Source organism: Equus przewalskii, chromosome 17 (genome assembly GCF_037783145.1).
Source record: "Equus przewalskii isolate Varuska chromosome 17, EquPr2, whole genome shotgun sequence".
Lineage (NCBI taxonomy): Eukaryota > Metazoa > Chordata > Mammalia > Perissodactyla > Equidae > Equus > Equus przewalskii.
Window position 1 is genome coordinate 49,851,838 of NC_091847.1, and position 16,448 is coordinate 49,868,285.

The window sequence follows — 16,448 nt, forward strand, 5'->3', positions numbered from 1 at the left end:
TTATGTACCTAAGAGTGGAGTTGCTGGGTCATATATATACATATGTACAGTTATAACTCTTTGTGTTTAACACTTTGAGGATCTGCCAGACTGTTTTCCACAGCAGCTGCACCATTTTACGTTGCCACCATCAGTGTGTGAGGGTTCCAGTTTCTCCACATCCCTGTCAACCCTTATTCCTATCTTTTTTATTTTAGCCATTCTTGTGGATGTGAAGTGATATCTCATTTGGTTTTTCTGTCTGCCTGTCTTAATGCTTTGCAGTGGTTCTAAATTTGTTCTGAATAAGTTCCTTGTTGGGTGTGTAGTTTTCACTCTCTTGTGTCTTTGATGAGCGGAAGTTCTTAGTTTAGTGTGGTTTAGTGTATCACTTTTTTTTAGTTTATGATTAATGCTTTTGTGTCCAGTTTAAGAAGTCTTTTCATCTCAAAGATACTCAAGATCTTTGATGATCTCAAAGATAGTCTCCTGTGTTTTTCTCTAAAAGCTTTATTGTGTTACCTTTGACCTTTATATCTACCATCCCTTTGAAATTGATTTTTGAGAGAGAACATTTTAAAAAATTCTCTCTCTCCTCTTCCTAGCTGACACTTTACTTCTTTTTTTCTTTTCTTTGTTTGAAAGGGATGAGGGATAGTTAGTACATGGTTAGAAAAATAATGTCTGGTGTTCAGGAATTAGTTGATTATAAAGATTTGCCTTCAGGTGGTGATTGCTGAGTTAGGAAGATGAGCTTAAGATTTGTAAGACTCCTATTATATATCAGACTTAGCTAGGCATTTCAGAAACTTAAACTTATTGACTCTCTGCAATATTCTTGTAAAATAGATGACATTATCCCTTACTTGCAGATGAGAAAACTGAGGCCCAGAAAGGTAAATAAACTTTCCCAAGCTCACAAAGCTAATAAGTAGGCAAAGCCACAGCTAAACAGCAAGTCAGTCTGGCTCTAAAACTCGAGTATCTTTTCACTATATGTTTTTTCAAAATCTATTTGTAAAATCTTAATTATTAAACTTTCAGATTTAACCTATTCATCTTAAATTGCTATGATAGATGGCCCAATAATAAATGTTAAATGGCCTATGGAGTCGTGTGTGTGTGTGTGTGTGTTTTTTTTTTTTAATAAAGATGGTTTGAAAGAAGCAGACGGTGAGTCAACAAAGGAGAGATCTTACAGGGACAGAAAGTATTGAAGTGGTAATCTGATGCTTGAGAGATTAGGTGCCTAAGAGATTCTTGTCAGTGGATAATATTGCCAGAGAAACTTACCCGTGTGGATATTTAATTTGCTGTGTTGTAGATCTTACTTTCCATGCTATGAGATGTAGGAAATTTCTCTTAAGTGTATTAGAGTTGGAGAGCTGTTTTCTTGGGCTCCCTCTGCTGGCTTCCTAGCAGTAATTAAGATACTTGATTGCCAGAATTGTGCTGGTACTAATGATGTATTAGGACAAAAATTAATTTCAAGGTCCATTAGAAACAGAAAGGAGATTGATATTTGTAGCAAATGAAAATGGAAAAACCGAGTTAGAGGATTATTTAAGTTTATTTATTTATTTTAGAATTCAAGTTTAGCTATTGAATGTTTCTTGAGTTATGGGCAAAAGTACTTCTAATGGTATTGGAAACTTTCCATTTCAAACAAATAGTGGTAAAACTTTATACTTGAAGGCGGCATGATAAGAATCAGTGTGTGGGATCAACTTTCTAAGTTGTTGATGACATTACAAAAGTACTGTCTTTACAGAGAAAGACAAACACTGTATGATTTCACTCGTGGAAGATAAACAAATACATGGACAAAGAGAACAGATTAGTGGTTACCAGAGAGGAAGGGGGTTGGGGGGGTGGACATAAGTAGTAAAGGGGCACGTACATATAGTGACTGACAAATAATAATGTACAACTGAAATTTCATAATGTTATAAACTGTTATGACCTCAATAAAATAAAATTTAAAAACGTCCTGTCTTTAGTCCTTTTTAGCTAAAAAGTAAACTTTTGACAGCCTCAGTGGAGAAATCTGAAATTGATCAATGGACTAATTGGTTTCTAGAGAAAATGGTCATTTGGAAACACTCAGATTCAGAGAATTAGGTGATTAGATGTGGACCCTATTAAATGAGAAACTCCACTCTGAGGGGACTTCTAGGATCTATGGTAATTAGCCCGTTTTCACACCTGAGGCATTTCACACCTAATTGATGGGCACAAGATGACAGGCATTTCACACCTTAGTAGAACATGACTTTTTTCCCATGACTTTTCCCCCAACTAGCCGATCTCACTTTTCTTCTCCTATTAGGTCCAGGCAACTACCATTTTCCTTTCAGAGTTGCCATTTGAGGAGAAATCTGCCTGCCATTTTGAGTTCTAGACGTTTTGCTTGATAATATATAGAACACAAAATATCCCCCATTTAAGAAAACTCAGTATGTAGAAACTAAACAGGTATGTACTGATTATTTTTATTAGAGTCAACACCTTTAAATAATAAATCCCTTTGGTATTTAACTTGTTTAATTTTCAAAAATGATTTCGTTCCAAATTTGCAGGAAAATTTGCAAGATCAAACAGTTTTACTAAGTTAAATATTGAACCATCTTTATAATGGACGACTAACTGTTCCTTACTGTGACAAATGAAGAAAATCTAGTTTTACTTCTTCAGGGGCAATGATAGTATAATTTGCCTTTAAATAAATAAAAAGTAACATTAGTCCAAGAAGTAAACATATCATTAATCTAAGAGTAAGTGTCATTAATCCAAGAAGTCTGGTATTAGAGGCACATATTCTAGGAACAATCTGGGTTCCAGTTTGAAAGCATTAGAATGATTTGTTACTGTGTAAATAGCTGCAGCTTTGGTTATTGATGAATTTGTGTATCTGTTATTTGCCTAAGCTCAGAATTGACTTTTAGAACTTTTTGGACTTACAGAAAATCAGCCTACAAATATCAAGGCAAACTTCATTTTCATAGCATAGTTTTGGCAGTATCTAATAACATCAAGCAGAATAAAAATTCCTTAATACAGTATGAAAATATTTTGGAAGAGGAAATGCAAAGTAGATTATATTAACTTTTTACTTTTTTGTCATATTACTACTGTTACTAGCTACTAATATTTTTATTACTGCAAATTTAATACTTTATTTCAATCCATTTCAAATTTGGGATGCTAAACATTTGAGTTGTTGAGAAGCTGAGTAATCTTAATCTTCCATTTAAAGTCCTCTATAAGTCTGGCTCCAACGTTTCTTTCCAGCCTTCTTCCTAGACTAATAGTTGAAAGATGGACTTTTGAGTTTCCCCTCTACCACTACCGAGCTATGGGACCATAGGCAAGTCATAAAATAAAATAAAAGAACTGCACAAAATCCTTGGTTTTAGCACTTTATTTGAATTGTGGAGAAACTCTTTGAGAATCTGAGAAAAACAGGGATCTTTATACCCTGAAAACTGCTGATTTGTACAAAATATCGCATAGAATTTCAGGAGCTGCAGGGTTCCCTGAAGTCATCCACAGACCTCAGTGTAAGATCCCTTGGCTTAGAGGACTTCTCATTTTCAAAATCTGTAATTCTGTATTTCTATCCCACACACCCTGTTGTCTCTCTATACTATATTATGATCCTCATTTTTCAGACTCCTGCTTCAGGATTTTTACTCATTATTTCTTCAACTTTCAGGTGTCCTTTCTTATCTATCCCTTTATCCATCTTTACCTTTGAAAGGTACCCCCCTTTTAAGGTACAACTCAAATTTGTTTTTTTCTGTTAAGTTTCTTCCATCAGGATTAGTCTTCCCTTTAGCACTTTGTACCTCTGTTATAGCCCTTAACCTGTTTGGTCTTGTATTACACTGATTAAAGGGCTGTGTGTCCTCTGTCTCCCCTTCTTCTTTTCGCCTGTTCCTCAGCAGATTATAAATGTCTTGACTTCCGTGGCTGTCTTCCTATATTAGCTTTATAACTGAATGGTGCCTTGCCAGTAGTAATCATGGAATAAATGCTTGCTAAATTAATTTAGATTTGTCACTTAATTATAATGATTAACTGCTACGTCATGTGCTAAATGCTGGGAGGATTTAAAAGTAGAAAGTGGAGGCCAGCACTGTTGCTGAGTGGTTACGTTCGCGTGCTGTGCTTCATTAGCCCAGGGTTTTGCTTGTTCAGATCCTGGGCGCGGACATGGCACTACCCATCAGGCCACGCTGAGGCAGCGTCCCACATAGCACAACCAGAAGTACCTCCAGCTAGAATATACAACTACGTACTGGGGGGCTCTGGGGAGGAGGAGAAGAAGGAAAAAAAAAGAAGATTGGCAACAGATGATAGCTCAGGTGCCAATCTTAAAAAAAAAAACAAAAAAACGTAGAAAGTGGTATGAAATAGAACCATAGAGGAAAGCCTCATTTATGAGATGAATTTGAAGAATGGGTAGAATTTAGGGAGCTGCAAGGGCATTATCTGGGAGAGATGAAGAGAAATGAGAGAACTAGTGTGTACCTGTATTTCCTTATCGGTAAAATTAATCTATTTTTACTGAAAAGAAATAGGTATTAAAATTTAGCTTATAATTTTAAATTAAGTTTTGCATTTTTCACTTTTGCTGTTTCTATTTTTACAGGTACAAGAAAATTCCCCAGGACATAGAGCTGGACTGGAGCCGTTCTTTGATTTTATTGTTTCTATTAATGGTTCGAGATTAGTAAGTTCAGCTTTTTGTAGTTTTTCCTATGGTATTTTGTAGTCTTTTGAAATGAAATTTTTCAGATTCTCTGGGATGGATGTTTATTCTTTAGTTACAGACATATAAAGTATGATACCAGTTTGTAGAAATAATAATGTGTTAGTAAACACATGAAAATGTCAAATATAGAATACTATACCTCATACTCCATTGATTATTTTAAGAGAATCAAATCACTGGAGACTTTCAGTTTATATGTTATTTAATTTTTTTTAGCAGAAAGAAATAGTTAAGATGAAAAGGTTTGCTTTTTCAAAGATGTCAGACTTTTGTAGGTTATTGACAAATGAATTAGTAAAGACTCATTATCAAATAATTTTGTCAGTTTTCTTGGGGCCTAGTTCTATGTTATATGAATGATGTTATTAGAACCAAAGAGATATGTTCCCAAAGTGCAGAATTAAAACCACTTTTTACAAGTTGCTTTCAGTTTATCCATAGTAAAGGCCTATAACAAGGAAATTATATAATTTCAGCAAAGGAAGTTCTTATGACAGTAGCTGCTTGCTTGGTTTATTTTTTCACAGTCTTAAGTTTTTGTTCATTACTTAACATCTCCTACATAATGGCCTTTATTCATTTGTGTAATGAAATATTTAAAATATTGCTTCCATTGTCTTTTAATGCCACTTCTTGATAAATAAGTAAAGTGTATATTTAAGAGTAAAGTCCAAAATTAAACTTCAACCCCAGCAAATGTTTTAGATTTTAAAATCAAAGTCATACCAACTCTGTTAATAATGTGACTTCTAATAGAGTGTTTTGGTTTTTTATCACTGAAGCCCTAGATCACTTCAAATAATGTTGAGTTGAAAATTCCATAATCCATACTCAGCTATTAGAAAAAAAGTCAGAAGTTGTTGCTAACATAAGAGTTATTCTTAATTTATTGACATTCTTTTACTTAGAGGAACATATGAACATTAATGTAACCTTTACCTGTTGAATGTTTTATTTTGTGTTGATTATTAATATTACACCAATAGGGCCGTAGGATGCTTAAGGTAAGATAGTTAACATTAAATTTTATTTATTAAGAAAGATAATTTCTATGTGTTCACAGAATAAAGACAATGACACTCTTAAGGATCTACTGAAAGCAAATGTTGAAAAGCCTGTAAAAATGCTTATCTACAGTAGTAAAACACTGGAGCTGCGAGAGACCTCAGTCACACCAAGTAACATGTGGGGTGGCCAGGGCTTGTTGGGAGTGAGCATTCGTTTCTGCAGCTTTGATGGGGCAAATGAAAACGTTTGGCATGTGTTGGTAGGTATCAACAGTGAGCTATTACTTGCAGTTTAAGAAGCAATGGAGAAAGGGGTTTTAACATGGTTGTCTCCAGCTTGGTGAGATTATAGGGGTATTATTATTATTAGGCTATTTTTAGTGTCTGAAAATCAGAATTCATTGCTTTTAAAGTACCGATTAACTAAAAAACAAAAAGAAACCTGAAGAGAAGCAAATACAGGTGCCTCAGAACTATTTTTCTAATGATTTATCCATTAGAAGAAGAAATGTTAAAGCAGATAGCTACAGGAATGTTTTAAATATTTAACAAAGATTATGTGATTTTTATGCTTGGGAGATTTAAATATATATTTATATAAACTCTATGTATATATATTAACTACACTTATATAGTTTCCAGTGTCTCACATTATCTCTAACAAGACAGTTAGAAATATAGGGTTTTTAAAATCACTGTAATTGAGGACTATGAACTATAAAATTTGGAAGATTATTTTATATACATTAATTTCAGGGTATGTTTTTGTGTCATCCTAGGAAGTGGAATCAAATTCTCCTGCGGCACTGGCAGGCCTTAGACCTCACAGTGATTATATTATTGGAGCAGATACAGTCATGAATGAGGTAATTAGTGTGTTTATTTATAATGAAAATTATGTAACATTTTCTCATTAATGTTTAAGGTCAGAAGTATATTTGCATACTTTGCATTTAGAGTTGAAATGTAGCTCTTTGCTGATCAAGATAGCTTGTACCCCAGGGTATTAAATAGAACATCTGGGAGGTGTCTTATTAGTTGCTAAAGCTTTGAGGAAAAACACATACTGTGTGGCAATTGTACAGATTTTGAATATGGCGTACAGAAATCTCTTATATACCTCAAGACTAAATCAGATCCTCATTTTGGTTATTCATTTCATTTTCTGTTCTCCTTTTTAAGGTGACAGAATTGGCTCTCCTCTGTTAGTCAGATCCTTTTCCTTGTCTCTTAGCCACTGGAAGTATATATTGCTAAATCAAAAATGAGAGAAAAAATAAAGTGCCCAGATAACCAGGTCTTAATAATGGAGAGTAAAAGTAGAATATGTAGCATTTGAGTGTAGAAAAGTTTTACGAAAATTGTTGAGTAGGTCTTAGAGAACTGGACATAAGATCTTGCACATAGTAGATAGGTAATATATTGAATTAAACCTTGCTTGGAGTAGTGGTTTTAAGAAATGATTTTTTTATGTTTAGAGATAGGGCCCAGAATCTATTTTTTTTTAAGTTCAGGTGATTCTGATATTAGCCAGATTTGAGACCCACTGTTTTAAAGGTCAGTAACATAAAAACATTTTTCTCCTGTAATTCTTTTGCAGTCTGAAGATCTATTCAGCCTAATTGAAACACATGAAGCAAAACCATTGAAACTTTATGTGTATAATACAGACACTGATAACTGTCGAGAAGTGATTATTACCCCAAATTCCGCATGGGGTGGAGAAGGCAGGTAAGGTCATTTTTTTAGACTAAGTTGTGACTGCTTAAACTTACCAGTCAGATGTGTTGTAAACATTGATTGTTTTTATTTTGAAACGAGTTATTGGCTTCTCATAAGATTTCTCTTAAGAAAAGGAAAGAGCTGACCTAGAATATTGAATCTAATAATTCTTTTTTTTTTTTTAAAGATTGGCACCTGAGCTAACAACTGTTACCACTCTTCTTTTTTTGTTTTTTTTTTCCTGCTTTATCTCCCCAAATCCACCCAGTATATAGTTGTATATTTTAGTTCTGGGTCCTTCCGGCTGTGGCATGCAGAACGCCACCTCAACATGGCCTAATGAGTGGTGCCGGGTCCACGCCCAGGATCCGAACCAGTGAAACCCTGGGCCGCTGAAGCAGAGCGTGCAAACTTAACCACTCGGCCATGGGGCCGGCCCCTAATTCATTTTTTAAAACATATATTTAGGGAGGATGGTATATACTATAGTCCTTTTCCTTTGCTAATCTAATAGCTAACAGCCTTTCTGTTGTTGTTATTTTAATAAAATGGTTTTTAGTTTTGTTTTCTCAATTCCCCTCCTTAGCAGTGAGACAACACATTGTCACTTTCTCCAGCTGCTGGGGAATTTTGTTAGTATTTTGTAGAAACTGTTGGCTTTCCAAAATGGACAGGCTGATTTGAACCAAAAGTTAGACAAAACACAGAATTACAACAACAATAAAAAACAATTTAGAAAGAGGATCAAGCCAAGCAGATAAGCAAATTTAATAAAATCAGTTTTCCAGGACTGGTCATCAAGTCAGTTCCCTAATTTCAAAAAGCCAGACCAAAGAAGCTGACTTACATTGTTTCTTTAGATCTTTCAGCTGTTGTTTAAATTGTACAAATTTTTCATTATTTTGAAACTCTTAACAGCCTTTTTTAATTTGATGAATTATCAAGCATCAACCATAATTATAGGAAAGCCTAGGGTTTGGAAACTTTTCCAAACGTTTTGTAAATGGTCCAGCACTTGCTGGGAAAAGGATAACTTAGTCGATGTAGGCAGAGAAAGCCTGTATTTCCTCCCAATATCTTTACCCACACTACCTAAAATTCTATAGCTGAATGTATTTTGCCACCCAAGTGCCAACTTGTTGCAATTTGAGAAAATGTGATAGAAGCATCATCTTAAGGATCTGGCCTATCTGGGAAACAGTGATCAAGTTATCATTGTTTATTGTACAGGTTTGTAGACACCCAGAAATATGATCTTCTCACAGCTTTCAAAATTGATTTATTTTGGAAGTACTGCCTCATATAAATTAAATTTGCAAAGAAGCTGCTGTATTCATTAGATTGGTAAATTTTCAGTTTGCAGTGGAAAATTACCCCCTCTCCAGTTAGATGAATACTCAGGTCAGATTAGTACCACAAGAAGTGCTTAGTGACATGAAATCAAAATGCAAGGAAGAGATTCTGTGGATGGTGAAGTCCAACAGCAAAAAAAATCACTAGTTCTTTCATTTTTAATTACATTGACTAAATACTGCTGTATTCTTTTTCTTGGAGCCCTTCTTTTCTATACTCAGTGGCAGTTATTCCTTTTCTTTGGAAGACATTTTTCCTTTGACATGGCTTAGTACCGTTGTTCAGCTCTCACTTTAGACAAGCCCATACAGATCACATTCCTGAGTCCGCCTTCATTTGGCATATGTGTGCCTCTGGTTTTCTTTCCTTCCTCAGAGGCTGACTATATTTCATTTCATTTCATAACATTACATCATATTTCTGTTAGTTTCATTCTGGGGCTATCTTTAAGTTTGCAGAGGGTCTCGCTGTTGCCTCAAGTGCTTTCTCTACCACTACTTTGTTATTTTGATTAACAAGCACCTTGTATTAAAATGCAGCTACCTCTGAAAGGCTATCATTGATCAGTCTAAATTATTTAATCTTACTTATTTCCTCTAAGTCCGTCTGAGATCCAGTTCAGTGAGAATTGCAGTTTTGATGGTAGAAGGGAGGAAAAGTGAAAAAAAAAGGAGTGAATAATTTTGTAGTATGAAGGATCATTGTGGAATCAAATCTGGATGAGGAAGAGCTGAAATTGGCCACTTCCTGCTCTCCCAGCTTTCAGTGGTAGTGGTACCCATGGAAATAATAGATGCTGTGGCAGGGGAGAGGCACAGAGATATCTGTGCATGGCCTATTCAGAAAGTAGTTTGGGAAATAAAAGCAATCATATTGGGAATGTAAGTTGGAACCTGATTGTGAAGGACCTTAAATACCATGGTCAGGAATTTGGATATACTTCAGACAGTGGGACTGTGATATTATATCAGTGGGGACTCTTAGGTTCCAAACAGTAGAATCTGACTATCACTGTCATAAGCAGACATGAATTTACTGATATGGAGTCACTCATATAATCAAAGAAACAGCTAAAGAATCAGGCTTGGAAAGGACAGGACTCAGAACACCTCTAGGGATTTAGAGAGGACGGACTAACTGGCAGTTTCATCAGTAGTCTACTGAAGGGATAAAGCCGTTTTAGGTTTTTCTGTCACTCCCAAGATTTTCACCCATGGGCAAGAGAGGTGGGTTGGCCTGACTTTGGTCATGAGACACTCCTCGGTTTGGGCAGGATAGGCCCCCTGGTTGATGGTCCCACCAGTGCTGCAAACTACGGCAGTGAAGTAATTCTCTAAAGGAAAGAAGGAGGAAGGCATATTGGGAGGCCACACGACTATGGAAAGAAGCAATGCAATCGTATCTTACTAGAAAAGTGCCTCGAGTGGCAGTGGGAGGATGAACTAGAAGGAATCTGGATTAAACATACATGACAAATGATTTGTGTCAGGTTCTGAATGGTAACTATGGGATATGTAAATGACATCATCATGTAAAAGTGCTTGAAGCTCTTCAGTGGAAAGGCTGTGTGTCATTCATTCAGCAAATAGTTATTGTGTCTGCCATGTGCCAGGAACTGTTATGGCTATAAACAAAATAAGATCTCTGCCTTCAAGGACCTTAACATTTTATTGGAGGAGACAGAAAATAAATAAATACACAGTCTGTTAGATGGTGATAAATGCTTGAAGAAAAATAAAGGAGAGTAAGGGTAGTGTCCATGCTGGGAGGGATGGGTGCTGTTTCATAAAGGGTGGTCAGAGGAGACCTCTGATAAGATGACATTATTTAAAAGAATGGAAATGTGTTTGTATTTCTGTTTCAAAACTTCAAAGAAATGCAAGCTGTGATTGATAACAATAACTTTAAGAAAAAAATGTTTTCATAGCCTAGGATGTGGCATTGGATATGGTTATTTGCATCGAATACCTACACGCCCATTTGAAGAAGGAAAGAAAATTTCTCTTCCGGGACAAATGAGTGGTCCATCTATTACACCTCTTAAAGATGGTTTTACGGAGGTGAGATAACTTTACTACCTGATTATATCAGTTTCCACGAAAACCAGTGAAGCGCTGATGTGTGTGGTGGTGGCGCCAATTGAGATAGGGCAGATGATGAGTGAAAATTGATCATGTGGGATTTGAAGTTCCTGTACATATCCAGATGGATATCCTCTGGGTCTGGATTTCAGGAAAGAGGACCAAGGCTAGAGATACGGATTTGGGAATCATCAGCAAAGAGAGGTAATTTAACCCAATGAACATTGATAAAAATTTTCGAAGGATTGGGCCTGGGGGGGTCAGAGGACTGAGGGAGGTCAGAATCTTGAAAATTCCTAGTATTTAAATGGATGGGCAGAGAAAGGGGATCCAGCAAAGGGAGCTTGGGAGAGGTCCAAAGGGAGAAAAAGCTTCAAGAAAAAGGGCATTGTCAGTTATGTGAGGTACTGCAGAGAAATCAAGTGACAGAGGGAGTGAAAAAAACATGTCCTGGCCTAGAGCAATTTCAAAGACTTAGCAGGGTGCAGATAATAAATTACAGGGGATGGAAGGAGAACAGTGAATGATAAGGTGATGGTGGCTGGTGCTTACTATTTCAAGAGGCTTCACTGGGAAAGCAAAGAGAGCTAGGTGTTTGGGGACTGTTACAGGATCAAAGTGAAGCTTTTTAAGGAATAAGAGATATTCGTGCAGGCTTACAGGTTTTTAAAACATTTCCTGTGCAGGCCTCATGAGACAGTTAATTCTTGTCTGACAACCAAATAAAAACTAAAAACCCAAAAAGAAAATGCTATGTTGTAAAGAAAGGTCAGCTGTCACTGTCATTTTGTGGTACACACTTTGGCCATCCCCAGTTCTAGAAGAAGTGAGGCGGGGCTAGTAAGAAGTCTAACCTCTCCTCACTCCCCACCCCCACGATTGGCTTATGGCCAGAGCCAGTGTAGTTGTCGGTTCAGACTCCTCCTATCATATCTACTGCCCCTAATCAGTGCTTTCTGTCTCAGATGAGCCTCTATGGGCACTCTGAGAAGACCAGAGGGTGAAACAGCACCCAGGGAAATGGGCCAGAACACAAATTGTGTTGGAATGTGCCAAAGGGCGCTGGAGCCAGCAGAAGTTGGAGTTTCAGAGGTGAAACCACCCATCTGTAAAGTCCATCTACACGCATTCCCTACCTCACCTCCCGAAAGTGGAGATCTGGCAGCCACATTCATTCATTGATGAGAAAAGATAAGATAGACTCATGAGTTTAGATGTCTTGAGAAACTTCTAAGGAATCTGTCATGGTATTAAGATTTCCAGCTGATTTCTTCCATGAGCAATGAAAGTTAAAAACAAAAACTGGCTGAGAATTCAGAGAAGAGGAAAGCAGTGGTGTTTTAAATGTTGAGTAAAATGATTTTGAGGTAGCTAGGGAGGAGAGAGTAGAATCTCCTCCTAGTGTAGAAGTAGCTAGAACAGTGTGTGTAATAGGAGGTAGATGCCATGTGTCGAGAGACTAGAAATGACAGGATGGGGAGATGTTTACAGTGCGTGGTCCATGGCGTGTGTTAAGGAAAGAAGGAGTGTCTGAAGGCAGAAGTTCCAGGTGAAAACTTCTGACAGCTAGTATATGATCAAAAAAGGTATCTGTAGGACAGATGAGAGCCAATATTTATATTTTCTTTTAAGTAAACTTAAGTAATTTTCTTTTTTTCTTTCTTTCATTTTTTGGAAGGTCCAGCTATCCTCAGTTAATCCCCCATCTTTGTCACCACCAGGAACTACAGAAATTGAACAAGGTCTGTCTGGACTTTCTATTAACTCAACTCCACCAGCTGTCAGTAATGTTCTCAGTACAGGTATGCAGAAAAAGATACTCTGTTTTCAGTCTACTTTGTTTTACATGATATTCTTTTCTGTTTCAAGCTATAGAATTTTAAAAATTAATGCCGGTGAACTTTGAAAGTTGTAAATGTGCTCTGCATTGACAGATAGGCCTTGTCTGTAAAAGCTAGTGCTAAATCACCACGCACATACATAGGGCCAGCATTTAAACTGTTTTCGGTGTATTTTAGACTCTGGGCTTCTCTTAGATTGTACAAGTTGTAGAGTCATGACTCTACCTTTAAATTCTGTTTAGTTGCTCTGTTTACTCAAATATTTGCATATCCCCTAGGTAGCAGACACTGGGGATGCAGAAGTGAGAAGGATCCTGTTTCTTTCCTAGGGTCTCAGTCTTGCTCAGAGAACATGTACCTTTCTCCCTCCTTTTCTTTCTTCCTTGTTCTACCAAATACAGTCCTTTTTTGTTTTAGTTTTTTTGCAACAGCTTTGTCAAGATATAGTTCACATACTGTCCAATTCACCCATTTAAAGTAGACAATTCAGTGTTTTTTTTAGTATATTTGCAGAGTTGTGCAACCATCCCTTCAATCAATTTTAGAACATTTCATTACCCCAAAAGAAACCCTGTATGCATTATCAGGAGCTCCCTGTTTTTCTCCAACTCCCCCAGGACGAGGGAATTACTAATCTACTTTTTCTTTCTGTGGATATTTGCCTAATCTAGACATTTCACATAATGTATATGGTCTTTTGTGACTGGCTTCTTGCACTTAAAATAATGTTTTCAAGGTTCATTGATGTCATAGCATATATTAATGCTCCATTCCTTTTTATGGCTAGATAATGTTCCGTTGTCTGGACACACCACATTTTGTTTATCCGTTCATTTGAGGGACATTGGATTGTTTCTACTTTTTGACTATTATGAATAATGCTGCTATGAACATTTGTGTACATTTTTGTGTGGACATATGTTTTCATTTTTCTTGATTATATATCTAGAAGTGGAATTGCTGGATCACATGATATAGTTCTTGTTATGTTGGTAGAGTTTATTTTTCCCTCTCCTTTTTTTAAATCTCCTGTTTTCTGGTTTTCTTTCTTCATGATACCAAGAGTGTATTATGTACTCAATAAATGTTGAGAAAGTGAAGGAAGTACTTTCATGGTTTAGTTTTATTTGCCATTTATTCTTGAGGTCTTTTTAATATTTGTATTCAGAATTTGCTTGTAGTCCACTTTGGTCTGGAATGGACTTGTAGCAGCCTACCAAGATGCAGTGAAGTCAGCAGTGTGATCTCTGAAGTTGGACCCTTAGGTTCAAATCCAAGCTCCTGTCAGAGTCTTTGTTTTATTTCCCAAAGATGTGTTTTTCTAGATGTAATTTTAAAATTTTAATTGTTTTATAATTAAAAATTTCATACATACTCAAAAGTAGACGGAATGGTATAATGACCCCCCACCCACTCTGCTTCGCCAGTTATCATTATGCTGACGTGCCTCCACACCTCCTACTCTTTGCTAGTTTTTTTTCCCAGCTTTATTGAGGTATAATTTGCATACCATAAAATTAACTCACTGTAAGTATACAGTTCAATGATTTTTTAGTAAATTTATGGAGGTGTCATCACCTCAGTCCAGTTTTAGAACATTTCCTAGATGAAATTAAATATTAATGTTATCAGTATCAAGTCATAGTCATTCAAGTGGTGTTTGAGTCCTTTTTATGACATTAAGATTTTTTTCTTACATCCCATCAGGTGGTCCTCCAGGTTATTCCTGAATAGACTTAGTAAAGGTGGGTTTTGGCCTTCCTGAGGAAGTAGCCTGTTCCATGTCTGAATAACTCGTACATGTTTTAGAGTAAGAGTATGCCCATGCCGTACAGGAACTCTTCTGATTTTAGGAGGTAGCTGACATCTCTCTTCAGCTCCCAGTTTCTTTTTGACGTTTTAATTCTTCCTTCATTACATTACAGTTATGCTTGTATTGTCTTATAAGCACATGCTCTGAGATCCCTGGCCTTATTACACCGTAGAGAAACGGCTTCTTGAATATTAAAAGACAGAAATGTAAATAAAGCAGTAATTGCTCAAAAGAGACTGAAAGAAATCAACATTTTCACTTTGAGTAAATCTATTTAAAAACACTCAAATCTTCTAGCATCATGACCTGTGAGAAACCACTTTTAGTTAGGCATTTATTTTTCCATCTTTGCTTGTTTTTTTTTTTTTTAATTTGGAAAAGAACAAAATGCTTTATTAGTCAAAGTGTTGGTGAGATTACCAGACAATGGGGATTGTTTTTTTTTTTTTAATTTTTAAAGTAATTTTTATTTTATTTTATTTTTTTATCATTTAACGTGCTTTATTTTTTATTGCAGTAACATTGGATTATAACATTATATAGCTTTCAGATATACATTGTAATATATTTTGAATTCTGTGTAGATTACATCATGTTCACCACCCAAAAACTTATTATAGTCCATCCGTCTTTGCTTTTAATAATATTGCTGCAAAGTAGCCCAAACAGTAACTGTAGAAACATAAAAGCATATGGTTTTTAAGAAAACTTTTCTGTGGATTTGAAAATTTGGGGGTTATGAAATTTTTAGAAAATCAATATTTCATTTTGAAATCACGTTAATCAGTGTGACCTTTTTGGTACACTCCTTCACACTTCCTGTCCCCCTTCTTTGCTTGATTTTTCTGCAGAGAACTTACACTGTTTTACATGCTGTGTATTTTACTTGTTTGATATCTGTCTCCCTTCCATTTCCTGCCCCTCATTACAATGTAATTTCCTAAAGATAGTGATTTCTATTTTCTTTGTATTGTAAAGTGCCTCAGTGCCTGGAACAATGTCTAACATATAGTAGGTGCCCCCCAAAAGTTTGAATGAATGCACATACCAACCAACTATCCAACCCCTTTGAGAATCTGATGAACGCAAAGACACCTCTTCTAGTTTTGCATGCTTCCAATTTCTGTAGAGAAGTAAATATGTGAGTAAATAAAAAACTATCTGAAAATGGTCGCTTCCAACTTTTAGGCACACATTCCTGCTATTCTACTGAAGCAGATTTTACAGGACAAAATCTGGAATCCATGTTCAAATATTACTGTTGTTTGGACATTAGCAAGACCTTCCTCCTGAGTAGGTGGTAAACATTAATAGATAGAACTTTATTAGGTGGTATCCTAAGAGTTACTCGTGTATGAAGAACATAACCTCCTCAAGCTAACATCAGAAAAATGGGCCTGTACTAGCCTTCAAAGCAGTGTCATAGAACCTAAGGTCAAAAGGAAATGGAGATTCAGGAAGCCAGGTCGTTCCCTCCATCTGTGGAGGTCCACGTGCTCTTTTGTCTCTTTCAGCCCATCTCCTTCACTCTGTTTCACAGACCAGCATTCGCTGTTTCATAGGGCACATGGCCCTCCGCAGCAGGCCACAGGTTTATGTGGCCTCTTAGTTCAGGAGTGCAATAGACATTGACTAGAATCCTTGCATCCATTTCTGAATTTCTAAAACAGTTTTCTAATCTAGCCCTGCTTAGGTCAGGTGTAAAGCTCTTGTCTAGTGAGCTTAGCTGGGGTGGGTTTGCAGAGCCTCCTGCCCTCTTGGCCCAGGCTCTGCTGATTGTCTTTGTTAAGGGCCATGGGCAGAGTAGGTAGATCAGCCATGACTGAGAGTGATGCAGCCAGAAACGGACTGAATGAAGTCCCACTGAATGAAGAC

General features: G+C 36.5%; 1 protein-coding gene across 2 annotated transcripts in view; it reads left to right on the forward strand.

Annotated features, from left to right (window-relative positions):
• GORASP2 (golgi reassembly stacking protein 2) overlaps positions 1-16,448 on the forward strand; it is a 31,722-nt gene that overhangs the window by 10,918 nt on the left and 4,356 nt on the right. The window contains exons 2-8 of one of the 2 annotated variants that reach the window (XM_070580133.1): positions 2,309-2,454; positions 4,634-4,714; positions 5,820-6,023; positions 6,543-6,629; positions 7,364-7,494; positions 10,766-10,898; positions 12,598-12,721. In XM_070580133.1, the coding sequence (XP_070436234.1) occupies positions 5,880-6,023; positions 6,543-6,629; positions 7,364-7,494; positions 10,766-10,898; positions 12,598-12,721 (619 nt within the window). In that variant the 5' untranslated portion in view covers positions 2,309-2,454; positions 4,634-4,714; positions 5,820-5,879. The remainder of the gene's footprint in view (positions 1-2,308; positions 2,455-4,633; positions 4,715-5,819; positions 6,024-6,542; positions 6,630-7,363; positions 7,495-10,765; positions 10,899-12,597; positions 12,722-16,448) is intronic. The other variant, XM_070580132.1, reaches the window with a different exon arrangement.